The 25,141-nt window shown below is 48.6% G+C and overlaps 1 protein-coding gene across 1 annotated transcript in view; it reads right to left on the bottom strand.

Moving 5' to 3' along the window:
* Positions 1-14,273: 14,273 nt before the first annotated feature.
* The window catches only part of ZNF697 (zinc finger protein 697), a 14,726-nt gene continuing 3,858 nt past the window's right edge, over positions 14,274-25,141 (bottom strand). The window contains 3 exon segments of the mRNA XM_006166296.3: positions 14,274-18,362; positions 18,364-18,766; positions 20,103-20,380. Coding sequence (XP_006166358.2) covers positions 17,474-18,362; positions 18,364-18,766; positions 20,103-20,343 — 1,533 coding nt within the window. The 5' untranslated portion in view covers positions 20,344-20,380 and the 3' untranslated portion in view covers positions 14,274-17,473.

Raw genomic sequence — 25,141 nt, 5'->3', positions numbered from 1 at the left:
CTATCATCTTTCAGCTTCTCAAATCACACAATGAAGACACACCATGGGCTCAAGGGTAAGTAAAGTGGTGTAAATTCTCCTGAAAAATGTGAATTCCCTAAGAGTAGAAGTCTACTATTCCATACCTCCACATAGAGCTCCTCTTCTCTCCTTCTTCCCTCTTTTCATTCTCTCTCCTTCTATTTTTTTATCCTCTTTCCTTTCTTTCTCTTCACCCAATCATGGTGGAACAAGTGGTAGGGCACCATTGCCCAATGTCTGGGGCTGCATGGGAGGCCTGGGTTTGGTTCCCAGTCCAACCTAAAAACAGGCCAGGCACAGTGGCATGTGCCTGCAATCCAAGTGAGCTGGGTGGTGGGGCTGGAAGGACAGCGAAGTGGGGAGATGTTGTTGAAACTCCCTTCCTCCTGTTTTCATTCTCTCAGTAAAAAGAAAGAGAAATGCTGGCCTAGCTATTAACCAATCAGAGAACCAACAGTCAGTCCAAAGAAACCGTTAGGATCCATAGGAACAGCAGCAAACCAAAAGAGGAGGGGGTTGCTGCAGGGGTCTGTGAGCGGGGAGGGGACAGCTGCCTCCCTGAGACCAGGGTGCTGCTGTCCTGTCTTTACTATCACAGCTATGACGGGAGTCACAGCCAACATCAAGATGGCTTCTTTCTCACCCCGGGAACTGACAGATCATTAATTCAATTGAATTTGATGACCACGTAGGAGATAGTTTAAGCATTTACCCTGAAGAAGAGACCGGAAGCAGCCTGGCTGGGCCGACCAGGTTTCCACCACCTTCAAAACCCAGGGAACAGGTGACTGGGAGGCATCAGGGTGGGGTAGCCACCGCCATGCAGTAAGAGCCAGCTCTGGTCAGCTATTGCAAGGTGCACACGCTTTCCCTTTGTACAGAAAGCATAGGAAGGGGAGGGGAGTCGGGGCACTTGGGTTCAGGGCCCTTTGCCTTCATTTTGCCTAAAGAAGCCCACACCTACAAACTCACAAGAGCAAGGCTCACAGAGAAGGGAAGAAGCATTGTCGCAAAGGGCATCAGGGGTCGAGAAGAGAAAGGAGAGGGGATCAGATTGGTTGACGGTCTTCGCTGAATATGCATAAAGGTCTGGGGAGTGCTTTGGCCAACAAAGTTTACCATCCCTGCTTTGACGCAGAGGTGGACTGCCCCGGGGCTGCCTGAGTTCATGCACCCCAGCGCAGTGTACTGCACACAATGCACCGCTTGGGGGCAGCAAAAGCCCGGAGCGGGTTAGGAAGCCTGCCTGCTGGACACGTGGTAAAGGGATGAATGACTATGCAGGTGACAGTGCTCAGCCACTGGGTTAAGTGTTGTGTACATACCAAGGAACTTAAAAATGTTAGTAGGAAAATAGAATCAAAGTAGGAGTTTATTTTAGTGTTATAAATTTTTGCCATAAGTTTTGAAATCCATGCATAGCATTTTCCGTAAACTTTTTGAAGTCCCCTTCACACCCCCCTTACCCCAGTACTCCCCTTCCCCCTCCCCCCATGAGGACAGAGAGTAGAGCTGAACAATTAACAGGAAAGATTCACCCAACAGGTAGGACTTCAGCTGGGCCTTGAAGGACTAGAGAGACGCAGGAGGAAGAGCATGCAAGGCTGTCCAGGAAGGGGAGACAACAGCCTGAACCTATATGAGATGGAAGAGGGGAGGAAGGAGAGGAGGAGGGCCACAGGAGAGGAGCGTTTCTATACTGGAAATGAGTTAGCTTGGTGCTACACTCAGCTGTGGACTACCCAAGGCTGCATTCAGAGAGCCGAAGTGGAGCCCATCTGCTGCCCAACTGCAGAAGAAGTGCAGCAGGGCTGCTGATTTTTATCTGACGTCCTGATTTCTAAATATTGGCAACTGATTCCACATTTGAAAAGACAGTGTGGGGGCCAGCAGGTGGCACGGTGGTTAAGGAGCTAGACTCCCACATGGCTGACCACAGTTAAAGTCCTGGACCTGTTGACTTGCTTTCTCACTTTCCCTCTCTCTCTTCCTCTCTCTCTCTGGTGAATGCATGTGCACTATGGCGAATTAAATAATCACAATTTTAAAATTAAATAATTACTTTTTTTAAAGTGTGAACGGGCCAGGTGTCGTGATGGTTAAGGTACTGAACTCCCACATGGTCTACCTTGGTTCTAGTCCCAGACCCAGTGGTTTGAAAATCACACCAAGCCTATGCGCATGTGCACAAAATCCCAGAAGACTAGAGAAGGGATTGAAGGGTGGCCATCCTCCCTGAAGGGTGATTTCTCACTGTCCCTCTCTCTGTCTCTCTCTCTCTGGCCAGCACATACACCCTATGGCTAGACTCCCACATAGTTGACTGTGGTTCGAGTCCCAGACCTAGTGGCTTAAAACTCACGTAGGATGCATGTGTGTGCGTGCCCAAGATCCCCAGAGAATAGAGAAGGCATTGAAGTATGGCCATCTCCCCTAGGGGTTATTTCTTGCTTCCTGTCTCTCCATCTCTATCTCTCTGGTGAGCACAAACACACCATGGCAAAAAATCTCTCTTTAAAAAAAAAAAAAAAAACAGTGTTTGATCAGCTTCAATGACTCTGTCCCTCTCTGGTCAAATTAAAATAAAGAAATAAACTAATTCTTTAAAAAAAAAAAATGGGTGACATGGTGTCAGTGACAAACCTGCTTACTTTTGGGGATCAATGCCAACTATTATATGTATTATATCATCTTCTAAACTTCCTGTATGTTTGACATAGGCTATCATTTTTTAAAGTAAATTAATTCTGATGAGGAAAAGGTTATGTAAACTAACAAGACACATCAGCACACTGGACCCAGGCATCAGGCCTGCAGAATTTAATTTATTTTCTCAGTTTAGTGGTCTATGGGAGACGAGATACCCGAGACAGTAGGTGCTGTGCACAGTAAAACGTGTAAAGTGCCCTAGGAAAGGGAAAGAAGGATTTCTTTTGGGTCAGGTATTTAGTGTGGCCTTTGCATTGGGCTGAATATCAAAAGACGGGTAGGGTTTCGACAGGCAGAAATGTAATGAAAAATATCCCAGGCAGAGGCAAGAGAGCCTGCAAAGACCCAGGTGGGAAAAGGGGTCATTTTCAGGCAACAAGGGCACCGGTCTGGACAGCCCAGAGAGCACAGGTGCAGGGCTAGAGTGGAAGATACACCCAGAAAGGCAAGATGGAACACACCAGCATGCTGGGGCGCCCCTGTGAGACACCCTCCTTCCAACAGAATACTAATTCTGTTCTAAAGACCATTTGACATTCAGTTAGCTCACATTTAGTAAGCCTCGTCTCTTAAAAACCGGTCTCTGTAAGAGAAAAGAGCGTGTCTCTTCTAGCTACGAATAGACAGTCAGGCCAAGGAACTGGGATTCAATACGCAATGGGAGAGCACGGCAGCTCCTTGTGCAGCTGTGCCTGGACGGCTACTTTGGCAGCCGTGTGCAGGAGGGATTGGAAGCGACTAAGAGGCTGCTTCAAGAATCTAGGCAAGCAATGAAGGACTGATTGATGCAGTGCTAACAAAACGGAACGCAGGGGCAGTTGAGGCAAGCCTGAGGCAAAACGGACACACTTTAGAAAAGGACTGAGTGAGGTCACAGCACGCACTCCCATGCACCCTCTTTCTCAAGCCAGAAACCTGGATGCTATCGCCCCGGTCCTCCTCCAACCTACTACCAAGTCCTACCAATTTTCCTTTCCAGAGTCTGCTTGAATATATCCTCTTGCTCCCCGGGGAGCTAGCTTGGTTCAGACCCCCGACATTCCTTGCCTTGTCCTCCACAAAGTCCTCCACCCCTTGGATAGTCTCCCCTGAAATCTCTCCTGAGTGGTGTTCCAGAGTGGTCTCTCCAGAATAAAACCCGACTGTGTTCCCGACAGCCTACCCTAAAAAACGTCCTGTGGAGCTCTGGGCCTTTAGGAGGAGCCTGAATGCCTTAGGATAACAAACAGGGCCGCTTACAAGCTAGCCCCTGCCTCCTACTTCAGACTGAACTCACCAAGCCCTGCCCCACCTGCAGATCCTCGCTTTCTGCTCCAACAGTGTGCCGAGACGTGGCACCTCCGCACATCTCTGGCTCTTGCCTCTTGCCAGGCGGTGCACCGCGTCCTCCTGCTTGGCCTATGCCGCCTCTCCTGCCAACACGGCCTCTCAGCTCCCTACTCATCACCCGTAGCTGCTCATTGTACAGCCTGTGCCAGGTGCAGATCGAATTGCACTGTCATTTATATGCTGGCCTCCTCCCTGCATCGCCATATCCTGAGGGCACTCACCTTTCGTCCCTGTGTCCCCAGTGCCTGACACAGTGGGCACCTGGCAGAGATGATGGGAGAGCTAGGCAGGCAGGAACTACACAATGTGGACAGACAGGCCGGACCGAATTTGTGAGATGAAGGGAAGGGAAGGGAAGGGAAGGGAACAGGGTCAGGGAGGCAAAATGCTTTGAATGACACAGGAAGAAAGAATTCCAAGATGATTCCAGGTGTCAATGAACCTGAAGTTAGATCATCATTCTGAGAATCAAAAACAGAGAAGCAGCACTGGGGGGGCTGGGGCGGGAAAATGAATTCATTTGTACTCCATGAAGAGTGAGTAACTAAAAGGAATGTAAGAGGGATGAAACGACTTTTATGAAGGCAGGACCTTGCTGTGAAGATTGTAAAGGACTGGAATTTAGATATAAAACCTGACACAGACCCAGCTGCGTGGCCACATGCTGCTAAGACGCTGTGCTTCGCAGGCCGGAACCACATGGGTGGCCCCGGTTGAGTGCCAGTCCAGCCTAAAGGAGTGTTGGCACGGGCCTGTAAAGCCAGAGACTGGGAAGGCCAAGGCAGGAGGGTCATGAGCTCAACATCGGGAACATAGGGAGACCCTGCCGAAGAAACAGCTGGTGTGGTCGTACGTACCTGTAGTCCCTGCTGGAAGACAGGTTTTAAAAGAGGAAAATGTTTAAAAGAATGTGATGTTCAAGGAGTTTTTATACCACAAAAATAAGAAAATTCTGTTTTTTAAAAACTGAATTCATGGGGCTGGCAGGTGGCAAGGTGGTTAAGGTGCTAGACTCACACATGGCTGTCCATGATTTGAGTCCCAGACCTGGCAGCTTGCTTTCTCACTTTCTCTCACTCTCTCTCTCTCTCTCTCTCTGGTGAGTGCACATGCGTTATAGTAAATTTTTTTAATAATAATAAAATTAAATAAAGAATTTAAAAACAAAAATGGAATTCAAGAGATAATCTCCTACTCCCTTAGGTGACTCAGGGTGAGACAACCACCCATCCGGCTGCAAGAGCTTTTTCATTATTCAAACACAGACCTTGCTAAGCCGAGATCCTCCTGCCTCACCTGCCAGTATTCAGCCCTATCACAAAGGGTCTGTTGAGGCGTGATGGTTACGTCACTGGACTCCCACATGTTCGTCTGCAGTTTGAGTCCTGGACCTGAGGGCTTAAAACTCACGCTGGGTGAGCGTGCATGTGTGCCCAAAATCCTGAGAGGAGAATGGAGGAGAAGGGATTGCAGAGTGGCCCTCACTCCTGAGGGGGGGAAGTGTGATTTTTCGCTTTCTGTCTCTCTTTCTGTGTCTCTCCAGTGAGTGCACGTGCCTTTGCCTTATAGCAAATACCCTGCTGAAGAGGAAAAGAATGGGTCTGTTGAACCAGCAGATGGCGTAGCAGGTACATCGCTGGACTCCCACATGGCCGACTACAGTCTGAGTCCCAGACCCCTTGAAAATCATACCAGGCAGGTTTGTGTGCATGCCCAAGATCCTGGGAGGAGAATGGAGGAGAAGGAATTACAGTGTGGCCGTCCCCCCTCCGGGGTGGGGGGGTGATTTCTCACTTTCCCTTTCTCTCTCTCTATCTGGTAAGTATACGTGCCCTAAAGTAAAAACCTCTTTAAAAAATAAATTTAAAAAAAAAAAGAAAGAAAGAAGGATAGATCTGCTGCCATGCTGGTTGAAAGTCTGACCCTCCTGCCTCTGCCTTCTGTCTCTGGAACCACGGTTGCACACCACCTCACCCAGCATTTATGGTAGGCTGGAACCAAACCTGGGCCTCCCGTGTGGCCTCAGCATGCTACCGCAGCACCAGCCAGTGTCCTGCCAATGGGCCATAAGCTTCTTAAAAGCCAGGGGCCTTGGGCAGTCTTGCGGGAGCTCTTGTCCTTTATCGTGGCCCCAGAGCCCACACGATGGTCATGAACAGGGACTGGAGCTGGTGTTTTGAGGCATGAAAGAGGTTCATTATGAGGGAGCAGAGGGGGAAGGGAGGCTGAAGAAAGCGGATTGGCCACTCCGTTCCCAAGGGCAAGGGGCACCGGGGTCAGCTGCAAACTGAAACAGTCCTCGGTCTGTTCTGGAAACCTGAGGCTCTCTACTGATTAAGAGCGCAGTCTTTCCTCCAGGACAGAGGAACCTGCACCAGCAAAGGCAGCCCTTTTTCGAAAATAGGTCCTGGTGGGAGGGGGTGGGTGTGAGGTGGCTGCTGGTTGCTGTCACTCCAGCATGGACGCTGGCCAGTAAGGAGGAAGAGGTTTTTTATGGGCCCAAACCTGAATTCCTCTGCCCTAGCTGGGGCCTGTCATATTGGTGGTGTGATTCAGACAAGGTGGCTTCAGGGACACATGACCAGTGTCATCATGTGGGGTCCCTTGCTTAGCTGAATGGTCTGCTGTGGGGCCCACATTTGTTAGCTTGTTTGTTTAGTTTGCTATGGGGTGCATGCACTCATCGGAGAGACAGGGAGGAGAAGTGAGAAAACACTCCCCGGGGAGAGTCACTCTACAATCCCTTCTCTTCCGTTCTCCTCACAGGCTTGTGGACATGCATGCACATGTACCTGGCATATTTTTGAAACTGCCAGGCCCTGGGCCGCACAGTCAACCATGCAGAATCCAGCCGCCTCAATCTCCATGCTACCTGCTGGCCCTGGGGCCTACGTTTGATTTTGCACTAAGCTCCACAAAGCATTCAGCTTGTCCTGGTTATGAGCTCCTTTCTGCAGTAGGCAACACAAGGACAGTTTAATCCGTCAATAGGGAAGGTTCCTTATCTTCCTCAAGGGAGGTCAAAATGTTTGCGAAGTGCAAATGTTAAAGCTAAAGAAGCCTCATCTGGAGACCTTCATTCCAGCTAGTAGCTGTGGACTCCTTCCCTTCTCCCAGCTCATCACTGAGGAAACTGAGGCCCAGAAAGTGTGGTGACTCTCCCAAGGTCAACCAAACCATCAGTCATAGGCCTGGACTGCAATGACTCAGCTGCTCTGGAACACACTGCAAAGAAAGCAGGGAAGTTTGTAGTGGGGCCCTGGGGCCAGCAGACACCCAGATTGCTGAGGAGATGCACAGTGTTGTGCTGTGTAGGGGGTGGGCGGACATTGCATTACAGCTCCCGCCTCACTCCTCATCATCACCTGAACAAACACACTCCCACACTGCAGCCACACAAAGCCTCCCCTTGGCTGCTCCTGCCCACAACACATCCGGTCCCTTAGCACTCTCCCCTTGCTCAGGTCCTTGTGCTCGGGTTGCACCTCCCCCAAGAGATCTCCTACTGTCTAGGGAGAGGGTGAAGCCTCTCTCCACCCGGCACCGCTCACAGCCCAGGGTGGTTGCTCATTAACTTGTCCAGCTGGCCCATTAGATTGTGAACTCTGGGAGGGCACCTGGGGGACCCTGCACTGACACCCCGTGCACAGCTGCATCCCCACATCTGCCTCAGAATGAGCACCTGATGAGTCCTATGGGCTGGGGGAAGAAAGGAAGGAAGGTGACGTTCTTAAGAAAGGGACCCTGGGCCAGAATGAACAGGATTTTAGTGAGTGGCTTGGAGGTGGTTCAAGCATGTTGGACTCTAAACCCACCTTTAATGGTGACCAATATTTGCTAAGCCTAAGTTGAGAAGGGAGTGAGGGGAGCACAGCCTCCTGGAAGCTATGAAGGCACAGAGCATGGAGGCTGTGGTACCTACATATTAGTTGAGGGGAAAGAAACTGGAATGAGAGAACATTCGAGGAGACGGCAGAGGCACTAGCTGCCTGAGCCATCCGCCCGGCCTGTGCAGCCCAACCCTCCCACTGGTACATTAGCTGGTGGAATGCGACCCTGAATGAGCGGAGAGCCAGTGAGTGAGTAGACAGAAGCAGGCACTTCACAGAATAGGAACACACGCAGTGGGGGCGAGGGGAGGCGAGAACTGGGGAAGGGGGATGAGGACGACAAGAAAAGAAGAGAGGTTTGTTTGTTTGTTTGTTTGTTTTTAGTTTGCCAGAGGACATGTATGCTCACTGGCAAGAGACTGAGAACTGGAGAGAGGGAAAGTGAGAAAGCACCGCCAAAGAGGGTCGGTCATGTCACAACCCCTTCTCCTCCTGTCACCCTCCTTTTGGGACTTCAGGCATGCATGCGCACACACCTGGCATGTTTCTTAAGCCACGAGGTCCAGGATTCAAACCTTGCAGTCGGCCATGTGAGATCCAGCCTCCTTAACTACCAGGCCAGCAGCTAGACCGAAAGAGTATGTCATTGTCTTAGAAGAAGCAGGCTCTTCCCACAAATAAGAGCAAAAATGCTGGGTTCCCATTTTAATTTTCTGATCGAAGTGAAGCAAATCTCTTCACTTTCCTAGATCTGTTTCCTTACCTGCAAAATGGAGGTTGCAGCCCGTATCTAAGTTCTGTTGCCAAGAATACTGGGCAGCTAAAAGATGTTTTTGCATCCTCGAGCACCTCTTACTCCTGCAGCAAATCCTCATGGTAACACAGTCCTCCATCTGATAATTTGTGCAAAGCGAAAGCTCTTTGAGCAAGTGGTTTCCTGGTTCTTTCCCAGTTTCAGTAGCACCGGGCACCTCATCTGTAAAGCACTGTGTCCCTCAAAGGGTTGAGAAGGATCAAGACCCATGGCCACACAAGAACTCACTAGCTCTCTGACATATAGCCCACATTCACACCATTCCCAGCTCCTCCCTAATGGTATTTTTCTGTAAATAACAGGATGCTGACTAGTAGTTAAGATAAGCCTCCACTAAATGACCCAGCTAGATAGAACCAGTCAGAACCAAGAACAACCTGGTTTTTCATTATACCCTCATCGTATTGGCTTAGCATGCGAGATGACACACATACTAATACCGTGACTATGGACAATCTCTATGGTTACGATTAGAAATTACCTTTAAGGAGATAAAGGAGGCAGATTTTGGAATTTTGGAAAGTCCCTGCCTTTTCCAGGAAAAGCTCTCAATATTTCTCCCCCCTTTTACCCTAATCCATCCACCTCATTACCCCATTTGCTATATCTTAAAATTCCCAGCTCAAGACATATAGGAAGGAGATTCACAAGCTGGGCTCCTGCTTCTCCATTCTTTGGCCATTGACTAAAACTTGTGCTCAGTTTCAGTCTTATAAGACTGTGACTATGAATGGAGAAAACAAAAATCTCATCTTTGGGAATAAATTTTTTAAATTGGTGACATGATGACTGCCAACCTGTAGAAGTTAATGCTGACTTAATATAATCTCTTGTTATTCTTGCATTGAGCTATGGATGTTCCCAAGTAGCTGTTAAGCTCTTTGGTAATCAGTAGATTTCAGAGTTGGGAGAACCATGGGACCAGCAGGTGGTGTGGTGATTAAGGCACTGGACTCCCACATGGCCGGCCGCAGTTTGAGTCCTGGACCTGGCAGCTTGCTTTCTCTCTTCCCTCTCTCTCTTCCTATCTCTCTCTGGTGAGTACCTGTGCCCTACAGCAAATTTTAAAAGATAATACTAATAATAAAATTAAAATAAATAATTTTAGAATAGGAAGAGCCATAAAAATAGTGCCTACTAGGGGCCAGCAGATGGCATAGTATTTATGTCACTGGACTCCCACATGGCTGACTGCTTTCGAGTCCTGGAGCATGTGTGTGTGTGTGTGTGTGTGTGTGTGCCCAAGATCCCACAAGGAGAATGGAGAAGGGATTGGGGCATGGCCATCCCCTCAGGGGGGTGATTTCTCGTTTTCTGTCTCTCTGGTGAGCGCACATGACCTATAGCCAAAAAAAATCTCTCTTTAAAAGAAAAAAAAGAAGGAAAATTAAAAAAAAAAATAGTGTCTACTAAAGAGGAAATAGAAACCAGGAAAGTCAGAGCCTTGCACAGACTCTGCCACCCAGGCCTGTGTGTCTGCCCTGCACCGTCCGCAGCCCGGCTTGGCCTCCGGGAGACTGCAGAGCTGGTTCGCCTTTTTCCCTGCATGTCCTGGGAAACTGAGACCTAGGCCCTCCCATTCGCTCCCTCTGCCCCAGGAGTTGCACATCCAGCCCAGAGGATGCAGTCACGTACACAGCGCGGCATCTGCCTCTCCTTCTAGGCGCCTCCGAGCTCCAGGGCACGACTTTAGGACAGTCCTCAGCAGCCCCCTCACCGCAGTTCTGGGCACAGTCCCCGGTGACCACTTTGCCTCCTAATCCACAGCCCCTGGGTCCCCAAGCAACTTCATCTCTGTTGCTTATTTTATCTTCCCCACATCCACCTCTGCCTCTTTCCACTGCAGATGAACCCAAGGCCAGGTCTACCTACACACCGTTAGACTGTGCGAGCCTCTCCTCTCATACCTGTTCGCCAGTGGTGCACACCACCCTGGGTCACTCCGCATGTGTGTTTGGAGAAACCACCTCAGGGAGTTCTTAGTAAAGCATAACCTTGGGGCGTGAGGAGGCTGACCATAGGCAGGAAACATGTTCAAGGTGTTTGGAAACACCTGCGCAGAACCACTCTCCCAGTAGGTCAGGGGAAACATCTCAGTGGGATGTCTCCTGAGAGTAAAATGGCTGCATTGAACTGCTTCCAGTGAATGCCAGGTCTCCAGTAACTGGTACCAGTCAGTCTCTTACTTTTGAAAGTCCTCCCATACATGTGTGGGAATGCCAGCTTGTGCACAGCACAGACACTGATCCCTTTTTCAACCTGTTTAAACTCAGGGCACGTTAGTAGATGAAACACCTGCCACTCACCTCGTTGGCTTCCAAAGCTGGGCATTTCTGCTGCCATGACTATGACACAGAGCACTGGGTGGATACAGAGAGCAGTGGCCTGGATCCCACTGGGGCAGGTGGAAACTGAAACCATGGAATGTGCTCCGGTTTAGCATAGATGACCTTGAGAAGAGTCTGGCAGCAGGGAACTGTATCTGCAGAGCACTGGAGGCTCTGAAGGGAAGGAAAAGAGCCAGACACTCAGCAGCTTGTGCCAGAGCCTCGCTAGGTGCACTTCTCCTCTCTCCCACCAGGCACAGTAAAGAAATTACCAGATTGCCAAAGGCAGTGGAGAAGAGTAACGTGTGCAACTCGGCTTTAAGTGAGCTGAGCAGGGGTAAAGACAATGCAGATCGGAAAGAAAGCGGTGGCACACACTGCCAAGATGCTGCGCTTCCCAGGCTGGAACCACGTGAGAAGCCCAGGCTGATTCCCGGTCCAACTGTGGCGGCTTGTGCCAGACTCAGGAGGCTGAGGCTGGAGGATCACAAACTTGAGCCTGGCCTGGGCCAGGTACACATGTGCCTGGCCAGTTGAGGGAGGATCACGTTGTGAGTGCCCTGCTGGGAATCTCTCTCTCTCTCAAAAGAAATAAGTGAACTTAAAAGAAGAAAGAAGGAAAGAAAGAAGAAAAAAAGAAAGAAAGAAAGAAAGAAAGAAAGAAAGAAAGAAAGAAAGAAAGAAAGAAAGAAAGAAAGAAAGAAAGAAAGAAAGCAAGAAAGAAAGAAAGGAAGGAAGGAAGGAAGGAAGGAAGAAAGAAAGAAAGTATTATGGTGTGCACCTGTGGTCCCACCTGAGAGGTTGAGGCAACATAGTTTAAAATCCCTGTTTAAAAGAAAAAGAAAGAAAAAGAAAGAAAGAGAGGGAGAAGAGAAGAAATAAGATTAGAGAGAAGAAAAAAAGAGTGAAAAAGAGAAAGAGAAGGCAGATCGTGAGTGGCAATGACAAAGGCCACCTTCGATGCCACTTGGCATTATCTGATAGACAACGTCCTGGTCCATCTTCCAGTCCAGTTTGGGGAGCTGTGTGAAAGGGAGGCCTTCCAAGAGAACGAGCAGTAAAGCCTGTTGCACTTTCTGTGCCCTTCGCCTCTATACCCTGGGCAGAGGGGAGGCTTATCCATGTTACACTTACTGTAATCCTAAAGAGAGATGCCTAATTGGTCCCAAAGAGTTCTCAACCTTGTCTTCCCACTTAAAATGCCTGAGGATGGGCCAGCAGATGGCATGGTGGCTAAGGCGCTGCATTCTCATATGACTGATTGTGGTTTAAGTCCCAGACCCAGCAGCTTGAAAATCACACTGGATTCATGTGCATGCATTGCCAAAATCCTTAGAGGAAAGTGGAGGAGAAGGGATTGCAGTGTGGCCATCCTCCCTGCCTGGCAAGCACACATACCTTATGGCAAAACCTTTTTAAAATATTGCCTAGGGAAACTGTATAAAATGAGAGTTACTTAGGCCTCACTTCAACTAATCTCTGTATTAAAAACAAAAACCGAGGGGTCGGCAGGTGGCATGGTGGTTAAAGGTATTGGATTCTCACATGGCCGACCGCGGTTTGAGTCCTGGGCCTGGCAGCTTGCTTTCTTGTATTCCCTTTCTCTCTTTCTCTCTGTCTGATCAAATTTTAAAAAATAATTACAATAACAAATGGATTTTAATAAATAATTCTTAAAAAAAAAAAAAAACACACAAGCAAACAGAAAGTACAAAAAGTACCTCTCCAAAGCTAAGAAAATCTGTAGCCTGGCCCAGCAGTGGCTTGGAGGTTAAGGCACTGGATCGCATGTGGCCAGCTGTATGGTTGGTGGCTTGAAAATCATGCCAGGCTCATGTGCATGCGTACCTAAAATTCCAAGAGGAGACCAGAGGAGAAATGACTTGTGTGTGGCCATCCATTCGGGGCATGATTTCTCACTTTCTTTCTCTAGGAGAGCACAATGCCTATGGCAAAAACATTTCAAAAAAAAAAAAAAAAGTATCTCTAGCCTAACCCAATCAAACCCCCAAGAAATCCAAGCTGATCAAGATAGTGTCTCTAACCGGAGTGTGAGCAGAGGTCCACTCTCACAGCAAATGCAGCTGGGCAACCCTTCGGGATAAGCTCAGAGGACCAGATTTACTGACGCACTTGTTTACTACAGGCATCCTTGTAGTTTACCGTAGTTTTCTCAGGAGATGCCCGAGGGACCAGAAGTTAGCCTGACAGAGGCTTCAAGCTGGAACCGCCAGGCTCAGGGAGGAAAGTCATGCCCACGGCGCTCTCAGTGCCTTCTTCCAGGACCAGAACCCAGCTCTGGCACAGCCTTGTACTTGTGGACGCTCCACCAGGAAGCTGACGATGATCATAAAAGAGAAAGTAATATACTTTTCACATTTCTTCATTTTTCTGTCTTGATAATCTCTTCCTTCGAAACCGCTAACAGTTTCCATGAAGTTGGGCAGAGACTAGTATAAAAACTATTTAAAGCAAAAGTTAAGAGGATACATTCTGCTTCTCTAGAGGATAAGTTCTGCTCAGTATTATCCCGAACCACTGTTACATTTCTGAGAACAGGGGCAGGGGGGACACTTTGCTATGTGATTTAGGAGTACATGTTTTGTGGATTAGAGATGAGACCGTCTCCCTTCTCCACAACTACTTGTCCTGGACTACTCCTCATATCCCCCACAGATTAATAAGAAATGAAGACACAGGTTTTTGGAAACCAAAACCAGCGGTATAAGATGAACACATTTCTGTATCCCTCAGCCACAAGAGCATAGAAGTGAGAAGTGTTGCACCGAATTACGTGCTGTTTTTTGAGACTTCAAGAAGTTTATGCAAACACGGATTTAAAGTAGAAGTTTATTTTAGTGTAAAAAATATTTGAAATCCATGCGTGGTTTTTTCCTAATACACATCTCCATGAACTTTTTGAAGATCCCCCGTAGAGGGCAGCCAATTGCAGGAGGATCTAGGACCAATCTGAACATTCCAGTACAGGAATGAGTAAGTTTTCTCCGTGAAGGTCCAGATACTAAGTTAGGATTGTGAGCCATACAGCCTCTGTCATGTGCAAGTGAAAAAACGATAATAGCTAATATGTGAATGTGGTGGTAGGGGTATGACCGCATTCCAATCAAGTTTTATTTACAGAATGAAGCAGACCATAGTAATGACTGACACTACCCAAACACAGCTTCCACAGACTGAGCCGAGTGGCATGCCCGGGGTGATAAATAAGGAAGAATGACATGGTAAAAGACTGATATGGATTTAATGATACATAGTCCATGTTGGTTGCTGAACACCAGAATGTTGTCCAAAGAAACCATCATTAAATAAAATAACCTGAAAGTCAGGCAATTCTCACATACACAAGCACACACTCACACAAAACCTGGTACTTTTAGGATCATTAAATTATTCACTATTTTAACAAGCAGCTGTAAAATAACATTACAGTGAAGTAAATCTTGCACAGGCTTCAGAAACACAGTCCGATTGTCTACGGACACAGGTTCTGCTTTGTGCTTTTCACAGATGTACAGCCTCTTGATTGCAAAAGAGATCACACGGCTCAAGGGGTTAACTTCTCCACTTCTCCTCCCAACTCAGAGCTTAAGATTTCACCAAAGCCATTTCACCTCTTTAAACTGCTCCAGGTTTTGCTTAGTAAAGGCAGTGGAGGAAGCCTGCTTTTGACCAAACTCCCCAGGAAACCAGTAACATGCTCGCCTCCACCATCATGAAGGAGTGGGTGGAAGAAGCCTTCAGAGGAACATTTTCAAGGGTGAACCGCAGGTAACAAGGTTTGCTGGAGAAATACGATTGTTCTAAAACTAGGTACAAGAAACAACTTCCTGAATGCACTTAGTTTCACTTAAGGAAGATATGTCTCCTGAAGAATGCTAAGAAAAAATGGAATCACATTTAAATGCACCACGAGAACAGGGCGTTGGTGGTTAAGCGTTATCTTCTGAGGGATTTGCGCATGGACGGGGTACTGATGTAATAGCAGACTCTACCCGTGGTAACAGAACATGAGAGGTAAATGAAGCCCCAAATTTTCCACCACCACTAAATTACTTTACATTAGCTTTAATCGCCACCCTGTTGAAACCTTTTCATTCAGTATTGTTGATACATAACATTTTGATGCAGATAAGACTGCATAACGGTGGCAGTCAAAGACCAAGTACCCCCTAAAGGGGATAATCAACCCATGAATAATCAGAACTTCGATGCAATTTCACAGGCAGACTTGAGAGAACTTAAAACGGCTGGAAGAGGTAGATGTGCATGAAAAATACCCACAAAGGAGTAAGGTTATCTGCTTATTCGCTGTATCATTTTCAGGTGGGTTTTGTACTCTTAGCATTCAGACCACGAGAGTCAGAATAAATAACACATATTTGCTTAGTATCGCTCTTGACTAAAACAAAATAAAAATTAGTGCTTTCAACACTATAGTTGGAAAGTCTATTTGCATTTGTGAATAACAATAAACTGATTAAGAGGGCAAAATCAACAGGCATTATACAAGCCCAGAATGATCGAGAATTTTTTTTAAATGTGTTTTTATAATGACAAAATCATGCTTTCCCACAGTCCCCAAAGAGGTTCTTTGCTAGAATACAGCTCATCAAGTATAAATCACTAGCATCCACAGAAACTTGGCTAAAACGGTAAAAACAATCTTGTAGTTTTTTTTTTCCCCCTTCACTGTGTCCAACAGTCTGTGTCGATGCTTCCATGAAAGGTATACACTAACGACCGCTAGTGAAGAAAACAATATTGCTTTCCACAAGTCTAACTTCTAAAGGCTAACCTAGGGAAGGGGTTTTCAGCAGAGCAAACTGAAATTTATACAAGAGTCTAACCAATTATAGCCCCTTACTGGAAATGGAATAGAGCTAAGAGACCCTAAATAGTCGACAAAGACCAGCTTTGTCAATATGGACATCTTTGGCCCTTCTAGGCTAGCCTTAAATTTCCCATCAAGCATAAGAATTTTCAGTGTCTTAATTTCTTTATATAAATCATGAAGTCTTCCTAGCAGCTGAGCTGGAGAATTCCAAAGGTCAGGCCACACCTGTTCACATAGTCATCAGTCTCTTCAGGACAGCCTGCCACACTCCTGCAGGGGTCATAATACTGATCCACTTCTTCAACTGTGAGAAGCAACTAATGCAATCTCTTAAAAGCATAAAGCACCTCGCAAATACAAAAGTGCTATTTTGGCATCTATGGAACAACCAGAAAAACATTCATTGTTTGTGCTATTTGGCAATTTTCCATTTATACCTCTCCCTAACTGTGCCCTTCCTGTGTAAATCCTTGAGGTTTCTACTGTGCCTCCACATGGAAGAAAAAGAAATTCTTCCTGGGACTAGATCCCTCATCAATACGGATGGCAGTGGAGTCCACAGGGGACAGGCTACACAGATGTAAAGTGAAGGCAAAGGAGACAAAGGTGCCCTGCATCCCAACATGTGGACACTCTGCTTTCTGGGATTCTCACCCAGCGACACTCTGAGCTGGTTGACTTCCCTAGCAGGTCACTTGAGCACCTGCTGATGGTGTGAGGTTAATCTGAAACATGCACAAGCTAACTTGGGAAGGGGCACGTGACACATGGCTGGGACTGTTCCATTCCCTGCACGTAGCCGATCTGAAGTGAGACCTGAAAGAAACGCTGGGCGTGGCACACACCTGGCACGCAGGCCAGGTCCTTCACCAGCTGGCATGAAGTAGCAGCAACCAGGAGCAGGACCAGGATTTCCCTCTGGAGATCTGAGAACCAGTCATACATGAATGCCTAAACCCCAGGGGTTGCCTCTTGAGATGGGGGTGTGCAGTTTTCCTGCCTAGTTTTCACGGATGCTTTAAAACAGCAGCTAATTGTGGCTCAGAGAAAGGAAGAGTAGACTATCCTTTTTCTAGGTTTGACAGAGTTCCCCTGTTGTTGGAGGGGCTTTAGCTGATATGGGAGCAGGGTAAACACTGGCTTACCACCTGGTGGGCCCAGCATACAATCTATACCTGCGGTTTCATTTTACCCCGCGCCCCTTACCGCTCCAACCATACCCTCTCCAGGTTCTCATACATCACAGCCCACCTACTCTACTGCCTGCTGTTCTCTATCACCTGCCAACTCCGCTCCCAAAGGTCCAGATAGCGCCGGCTCTGCCATGCTCCTCACCCCCTACAGCGCGTATCTGAGGCAGGCAGCACATCCCCAAATGTTTTTCTTTACATACCTAGGGCAGGCATCATACAGCACCCCAAAAGAACAGCCCTTTCCTGACCTTCACCTTCAATATCTGCTAATGCCCAGGCTCCCCAAGTCACCCTCGGACTGTCCCTCCCACCCCTTTTCCGCTCTTTCTACAGTGTCTGTCCCACATAAGCACTGCTCATGGCCTTCCCTGAGGGCAGCCGCCTCCGACCCAGGTCTAGCACAGGTGCAGCTTCTGGTGCTGCGCGAGGTGCGTTTTGTAGCGGAAGCCTTTGCCACATCCGGCGCACTTGTGCGGCTTGTTGCCCGTGTGGATGCGGCGGTGACGGATCAGGTGCGAGCTCTGGATGAAGCTCTTGCCGCACTCGATGCACGTGTAGGGTTTCTCGCCCGTGTGCGTGCGCTGGTGCTGCGTGAGCGTGGAGAAGTCGCTGAAGCGCTTCTCGCACTGGCCGCAGCGGAACGGCTTCTCCCCCGTGTGCACGCGCAGGTGGTTCACCAGGTGCGAGTTGCGCCCGAAGCCCTTGCCACACTCGCGGCACACGTAGGGCCGCTCGCCAGAGTGCGTGCGCTTGTGCGTGAAGAGGTGCGAGCTGACGCTGAACGTCTCGCCGCACTCGGAGCACATGTAGGGCTTCTCGCCCGTGTGCACGCGCTGGTGCTTCACCAGGTCCGAGCGCCAGCTGAAGCGCTTGCCGCACTCGCCGCAGCCATGCGGCTTCTCGCCGGTGTGAATGCGCTGGTGGTTGGCCAGGTGCGACCGGCGCACGAAGCCCTTGCCGCACTCTCCGCAGGCGAATGGCCGCAGCGCCGCCGCCCCCGCGCCCGCGGCGTGCGCGCGGCGTGGGCTCAGCAGGTGCGAGCTGAGGCTGAAGGCCTCGCCGCACTCGGGGCACGGGTAGGGCTTCTCGCCGGTGTGCAGGCGCCGGTGCTTGAGCAGGTCGGCGCGCCAGCTGAAGCTTTTCCCGCAGTCCGCGCACTGGTTGGGCCGCTCGCCCGTGTGCAGGCGCAGGTGGTTGGTCAGGTACGAGTTCCGGCTGAAGCCCTTGCCGCACTCCCCGCAGCGGAAAGGCTTCTCGCGCGGGGGCCGGGCCAGCGCTTTTTTCGCGCTGGTGCTGCAGGAAGGCGGCGCCCGGGCTGAAGCTCTCCCCGCAGTCGGGGCAGATGGTGGGCGCGTCCATGATGCTGGCCACCAGGCTGTCGAGCTCCCCGAGGTCCATGGCCATGGGGTGGTGGAGCCGGTGGAAGCGGCGGTGGGCAGGCTTTTCTCCCTGGTGCCGACTCCCCAGGGAGAGGTGTCGCCTCCAGGGGAGTACGGGAGGCGGCGGCTGCTCTTCCTCTTCCTCCCCAAGCCGGTTCTCCCCAGCACTCTCCTCCTCCTCTTCCCCAGGGCTCCGGGTTATGCTGTCAGACTCAGACAGTCCCGGAAACATCGCCACGTCAGCCACTCCAGCTTGGCCGTCCTCTTCTTCTTGGAGAGCAACCCCTTCTTCCTCACTCAGCAGCCCCTCTGCAACAGAAAATCGGCGGCAGTGATCAAAAGGTCAGCGTGGAGAAAACCAGTCTCAGTAACGAGAGTGTGCTGAGAACCAATCCCCCCAACCTCCAAGGTCCTCCGCGATTTTAGCCTCCCACCCACCTGGCTCCCCTGGGAAAGGCATGAAGGAGAATGCACGCATAGGCTCTCCCCACCAGCTCCTTGGACAGTTGCTTAGGTCTAGGCCCTCCTAGTGTGCCTGAGGCTCTGCCTAGATGAGCCATCTGAGGGCCTCATAGTCTGTGCCAAGCGGGACCATGTGGTTTCAGGAGAAAAAGTTTGCTGCCTCAAAAGCCAAGACCAGTCCAGGCAACCATAAGAAATGACCACCCAGCCTAACCAGGACCTGGGCTGATTTTGAAAGTACATTTGGTCAGTCTGGAATGGCTCCAAGTGGAGTAACAAAGTAAACTGAACTTTAGGGCTTCACTATATTTGGGAGGTGGGGGGGGTAGGAGGGTGAGAGAGGAATAGTTGGAAGAGAGCAGAGCCCAGAGCACAAGCCTAAGTCAGACGCTGGGCTAGGACACACCTGGTGGTCTCTGCCCATCCCCAGGTAGAGGGCACTTGAGGAAGTTACAGAGTGTGAGCGGGCACATGCTTGTGTGGGCTGTAGGAGAGGGCAGCATGGAGTCTGGGTCTGTGTGTTGGGAGGAAAGAATGTAACCTTTCCTGGCTGTCAAGTCTTTCAGCTCATTTCTGTCCCCAGGCATACACAGTGCAGGATAAAGCAACAGATGCCCAAAGACAGAAATGAGGAGGTGGATGGAAGCCGGATATTTATTCTTTCCAGGTCAAGAATAGCAAGGGAGTTAGCAGAGGAGCCTTGGGTGCTTTGAGAATTGGGCTCAAGAACCTAGAAAGGTCCCTTACCATTATCTGGGAAGGGAATTGACTGTAACTGTAAACATCTGGGTGCTTTCTGACAGCCCAGGACTGAACTAAACAGTTCTTCGCATGCAGCCACTCATTTTACTCTCAGTAGTCCTGTGAGGTGGGCTCTGGTATTAGCCATGGAATTCTATTTGTGTGTTGCTGTAGTCGCTAGTTTGTAGCAGTATTGTCTAGGCCAGGAAGTGCTGCACCAGTGAGTGGACCCCTTCATCTGTGCTCACCAGCATAGCCCTCCTTAGACTGAACTGAGGAAAAGGATGCTCCCCAGGACTAGCACTAGAAATGCTGAGTCAGTATAGAATCCTACTTAACCGTCTCTGGAGAGCAGCCCTGCAAAGAATGGCCCTGGCTATAGTTGGAGGGGAGCTAGATGAAAAGGGAGTGGGCCCCTCCATGGGAATCCCAGCTGTCTCACCTGTGCAGATGTTGGGCATCACTTCCCTCTCCCTTGAGTCCCCTCCTAGCACTTCATCCTGTGGGATGGAGCCAGTCTCCTGTGCCAGGTGGCCTTCTGCCCCAGCTGTGTCCTGCAGATTGGAGCCCATTCCTCCTTCGGGGTCTCCTTCCCTGTCCTCAGAATTTTCAAAATCAGAGCCCATTCCTTTGTCTTCTGATTCCTGGTGTTTACTGACACCCTGGTTATCTTCTTGTTCCATCCGGGAAGGAAAGGGTAAGGGAGGTGACCAGGAATTCCTGCTCCAGGCAGAACACACAGAAAGAAAGGTCGTGTCAGTCTGGCCTCATCACCTTACCATGTCTGCCTTGATGTCCCAGACCAATAAGAAACACAGAGCTCCAAATTCCAGATACCATATCTCCACTCCACCCCACATTTTTTTTTTTCTTTTTTGCTATAGAGCTCATGCGCTCGCCAGAAAGACAAGAGAGAGACAGAAAGCGAGAAATCACCCCCCAGAGGGGATGGCCACACCGCAATCCCTTCTCCTCCATTCTCCTCTCAGGATCTTGGGCACGCACGCACGCACGCACGCATGCACACGCGCCTGGTATGCATTTAAGCCACCGGGTCCGGGACTCGTACCGTAGTCGACTACATGGGAGTCCAGTGACATAGCCATTCTGCTAACTGCTGGTCCCTTCCATCCCACATTTTAAGGCAAACAACTGAGTGCAAAAAAGGAGTGGTCTTGGGGCAGAGGATGGTGGCAACCTCATTCTGAGGCCACAAGTCAACTCTCACTGAGCCAAAGTGTGATCTGCTTCTGTGAACTGCATGTCTATTAGTGTGATGTTACAGTTTAAGTGAGGTAGGTATTTCCATTTCTACCGCTAGGAAAACTCAAAACTCAAAAAGACCCAATTAGCCTAGGCTATATAACGAAACAGAAGAGTGGGGATTAAACCAATTGCGTGGTCTCAGAGTTTCATGTTTTCCTTACTCAAGCTTGCTCTCCTAAGCCCACAACAGATATTACAGATATTTTAACTAATTACAAGTGGATCTTTAAGAAGTCAGAGGGGGTCAGCAGGTAGCATAGTGGCTACAGTGCTGAACTCCTGCATGGCCAACTGCAGTTCAAGTCCCAGAACCAGAAGCTCGAAAATCATACCAGGCACGTATGTGTGCATGCCCAAAGTCCCAAGAAAAGAATGGAGAAAAAGGGATTGAGATGTGGCCATCCCCCTGGGGGGAGATTTCTCACCTTCCTTGCTCTGCTGGGTCTTTGTCTCTGACTCCAATAAGTGCACACACCCTTTGGCAAAAACCCTAAAACCTTTTTAAAAAATTAAAAAGAGGAAAAGTACATTCAAGACATAAGTATAACAGAGCATCAAGGGGCAGGCAGGTGGTGTGGTGGTTAAGGGTGGTAGACTTCCACTTGGTTAACTGTGGTTCAAGTTCTGGACCTGGTGGCTTGCTTTCTCACTTTTCCTCTATCACTCTGTCCCTCTCTGGTCAAATTGAAATAAATAAAGTTAAATAAAATAATTCCTTAAAAAAATAAAAAACAAACAGAGCATCATGTACATGAATTTCTTGTTCAAGGCCATGTCCCAAACAGCACCGCCAACCTGGCTTTGCCAAGAGCTATGAGCAAGATGATTGAGGCCTTAGTAGGTCTGTTGTGGATAGGAAGAACAGCAAGGACCCTCTTTGTATAAACTCTATTTCTAAAGTGCTGATTACAAACTGTACAGCATCTGAACCAGAAAGGACCTTTAACAGAAATAGGCACCAGGGATAATTGGTCACCCCTCTTCAGAGAAGGCTAACATGTGAGCTGTTGGGAGAAAATGACATAAGGCTCCTAAACCCTTTGTGGATGTCAGGTTTACATTTCAAACTTAAAGGGCCCCCTGCCAAGACCGAGCAGTTGAGCCAAAAATAATTATTTCTCCCATCCATCACTCGCTGCTTAGTTCAGAGCAGCAAAACAGTTTCTAGGTCAAGGATACTGGACTATGATTTTGACAAGACCAGTGCGCTGTCTCAGCTGTCCCCAAGGAAGACTGCAAAAAGATGGCAGCTGAGCAAGAAGCTTCTTGCTTGGTTGAAAGTTTTTCCTACCTTTATTGAGGTCTTTCTCAAGCAGCCTGCCTTAGGTAGCTTTTGGCTTGGAGGGCAGGAGTTAAAGGTAGTAGAAATTCCAGCTGGGTCAGCCTCTGTACAGAGCCCAGGGCAAGTCAATTAACCTCTCATTGTTTCAGTATCCTCATCAGTGGAAGGAGGGTACTGCTACTTAACCTTTCTCCCAGGGAGGGTGTTGTTAAAAGGAAACTAATTAAAAAGCACTTTGGAAAATAGTGCAGAGTAATTGGTGCTGAGTTTTACAGATGTGGAAAGCACATGCTCTTCTTTCTAAGTCCTGTTGCCATTCCAGCAACGATTCCCAGGCTGTTCTGTAATTCTGGCAGACACATCATCCTAAATAGGATATTAATTGGATTTTTTTTTGGTCAGGGATGTTGATATACTCCCTCGATAGAGAGAAAATCGGTCCTTCTTAAAATGTGTTGGGAAAATGGCTCTGAGGTTGGTCAGTCAACAGTATCTTGAAATGTTACTGTGTTCTTTTAGAATGTGTGTCATTTAAAATACTGGCTTTCAACACTTGGGGATTTCTGTAGACTACAGGAGGAAAATCTCATTAAAGCTGTAAACTGGCCAGCAGGTGGTGTAGCAGTTAAAGTGCTGGACTCCCACATGGCCAACTGCAGTTAGAGTCCCAGACCTGGGGGCTTGAAAATCTTGCATGCATACCCAAGATCCCAGGAGGAGAATGGAAGACAAGGGATTGTGCTGTAGCCATTCCCTTTGGGGAGTGATTTTTTTGCTTTCCCTCTCTCTGTCTCTGGCAAGCGCATACACCCTATGACAAAAACATAAATAAATCAATAAATGCCATGAGCCTTTTATTTTTAAATTGCCTGATGGCATGTGTGCTTGCCAAAGAGAGACAGAGAGCACCCCTTCGCCAATGGAGTATGGCCATGCCACAATCCCCTTTCCTCCATTTCTCCATCCTCTCCGGATTTTGAGCATGCATGCACATAGGGTGTTTTTCAAGCTGCTAGGACCTGAACCATGGTTGGCCATGTGGATCCAGCTGTTTATGCACAGGGTTTAACCACTGAGCAACAGGGTTGGCACAAAGCAGTAAACTTTTAAAAAGATGCATCCCCTAAGAACTTTTGCCCCAAATCTCATCTCCTTTTGCCTCCTGGAGCTCAGACTCCACAGACAGATCCATCCCTTAGTCTGCCTACATAATGCTCCTGAAGGTAGGGGTAGGTAGGCAAGAGTGGAGCTTTCGAACACCACCTGTTGGTTTGTTAGTGGTGAAAAGCAGTGGAGGGGTAGGGAGAAGCTAAGGGAGAACTAGGCAATGGTCTCTGCCAATCTGAGACCAACAATTAGATCAACAAGGAAATGACTTAGCATGTCACCAGAAACTCATAAAACTAAAACAGCAGAGTTTGGTGTTCAGCAAGGGATAGAAGTGACCACAACTCTCCACCCTGAGGGGTGGGGTTTACTAGTCCAACTTGGGAAGTGGGAAGCAGGGCTTCTGCTCTAAGCCCTTTTAAGAGGGATAGGCTTCTTTTTATTTTATTGATTTATTTTGTTTGTTTTTGCTATAGGGCATGTGTGCTTGCCAAAGATAGATAAACAGAAAGAGAGGGAAACTGAGCAGTCACCTCCAGAAGGAATGGACATGGCACAATCCCTTCTCCTCGTTTGCCTCTAGGTAGTTTGGGCACATGCACACACACACACACACCTGGCGTGATTTTTCAAGTTGTCAGGTCCTAGACTTAAGTCCCCTTTCCTCCATTTCTTCAATCTATCTGGATTCTGAGTGTGCATACATATTAGTTTATTGCCATAGGCTGTGTGTGCTCACCAGAGAGAGGAAAAGTGAGAAATCACTGCCTGGGGGGAATGCCATGCTGTAGTCCCTTCTCTTCCATTTTCCTCTCAGGATTTTTGGCACACATACACATACGCCTGGATGCCAGGTTGTGGCTCAGGGAATCCGGCACCTGAGCCACATCATCACCTACTGTCCTTTTTTTGTTTATGAATATATGAACACTAATATATATATTTACATACACACATGCAGGTTTAGAGAAGATGACCAGAAGGTTATTTACTGAAATGTTAAACATCTTAATCATTTCAGCCATTAACTCTTTTATTATTAAGCTTAACAAAAACCCAATGAAGTAGGATATTATTTCCAGCTTCCCAGGAAACAGGTACAGACGTGACTAACTCAAGGTGATACAGATTATAAATTCAGACCCCTGCAGTTCAGCCCCAGTACCCACACTCTTTACCAGGTCCCGGTGTGTCATTTGGGAAGACTTGTTCTTTTTGTGTATATCTGTATTTTGTACAGTAAACATTTTTAGCAGGAAAAACAAAGTCAACTTTGGTTTTTGGGTTTTTTTTGGTCTGTTTTTAACTGCTGAGGGCATGTGTTCTTACCAAAGAGAGATGGAAAGACAGGGAGAAACCACCACCCAAGGGGTATGGTCATGGCAAAAATCCCTTCTTCACGTCTCCATCCTGTCGGGATTTGGAGCACGTATGCACTCATCTTTCTTTCTCTCCCTCCCCCCTTCCTTCCTTCCCTTCTTTCTTTCTTTTGATAGGTTTTTGCTATAGGGCCCATGTACTCACCAGAGAGACAGGGAGCAACAGAGACAGAAAGCAAGAAATCACCCCCAGGTGGTGGGCAGCATTCTCCTCTCAGGATTTTGGGCATGCATCTACACATGTCCGGGGTCCAGAACTCAAACTGCGCTCAGCCCTGTTGGAGTCCATCGCCTTAACCACTATGCCACCTGCTAGCCTCATCAGGGTGTCTTTCAAGCCACTGGGGCCAGGACTTGAACTGCGGTGGGCCCTGTGGAATCTGGCTCCCTTAGCCACGAGGCTATCTGAGCACCCCGACTTGTTTTTTTTTTTTTTTTGAGAGGGTT

Source organism: Tupaia chinensis, unplaced genomic scaffold, assembly GCF_000334495.1.
Source record: "Tupaia chinensis unplaced genomic scaffold, TupChi_1.0 Scaffold144247_1, whole genome shotgun sequence".
Classification (NCBI taxonomy): domain Eukaryota; kingdom Metazoa; phylum Chordata; class Mammalia; order Scandentia; family Tupaiidae; genus Tupaia; species Tupaia belangeri.
Note: the sequence above shows the minus strand (reverse complement) of the source record. Positions and strands in the feature narration are given on the sequence as shown.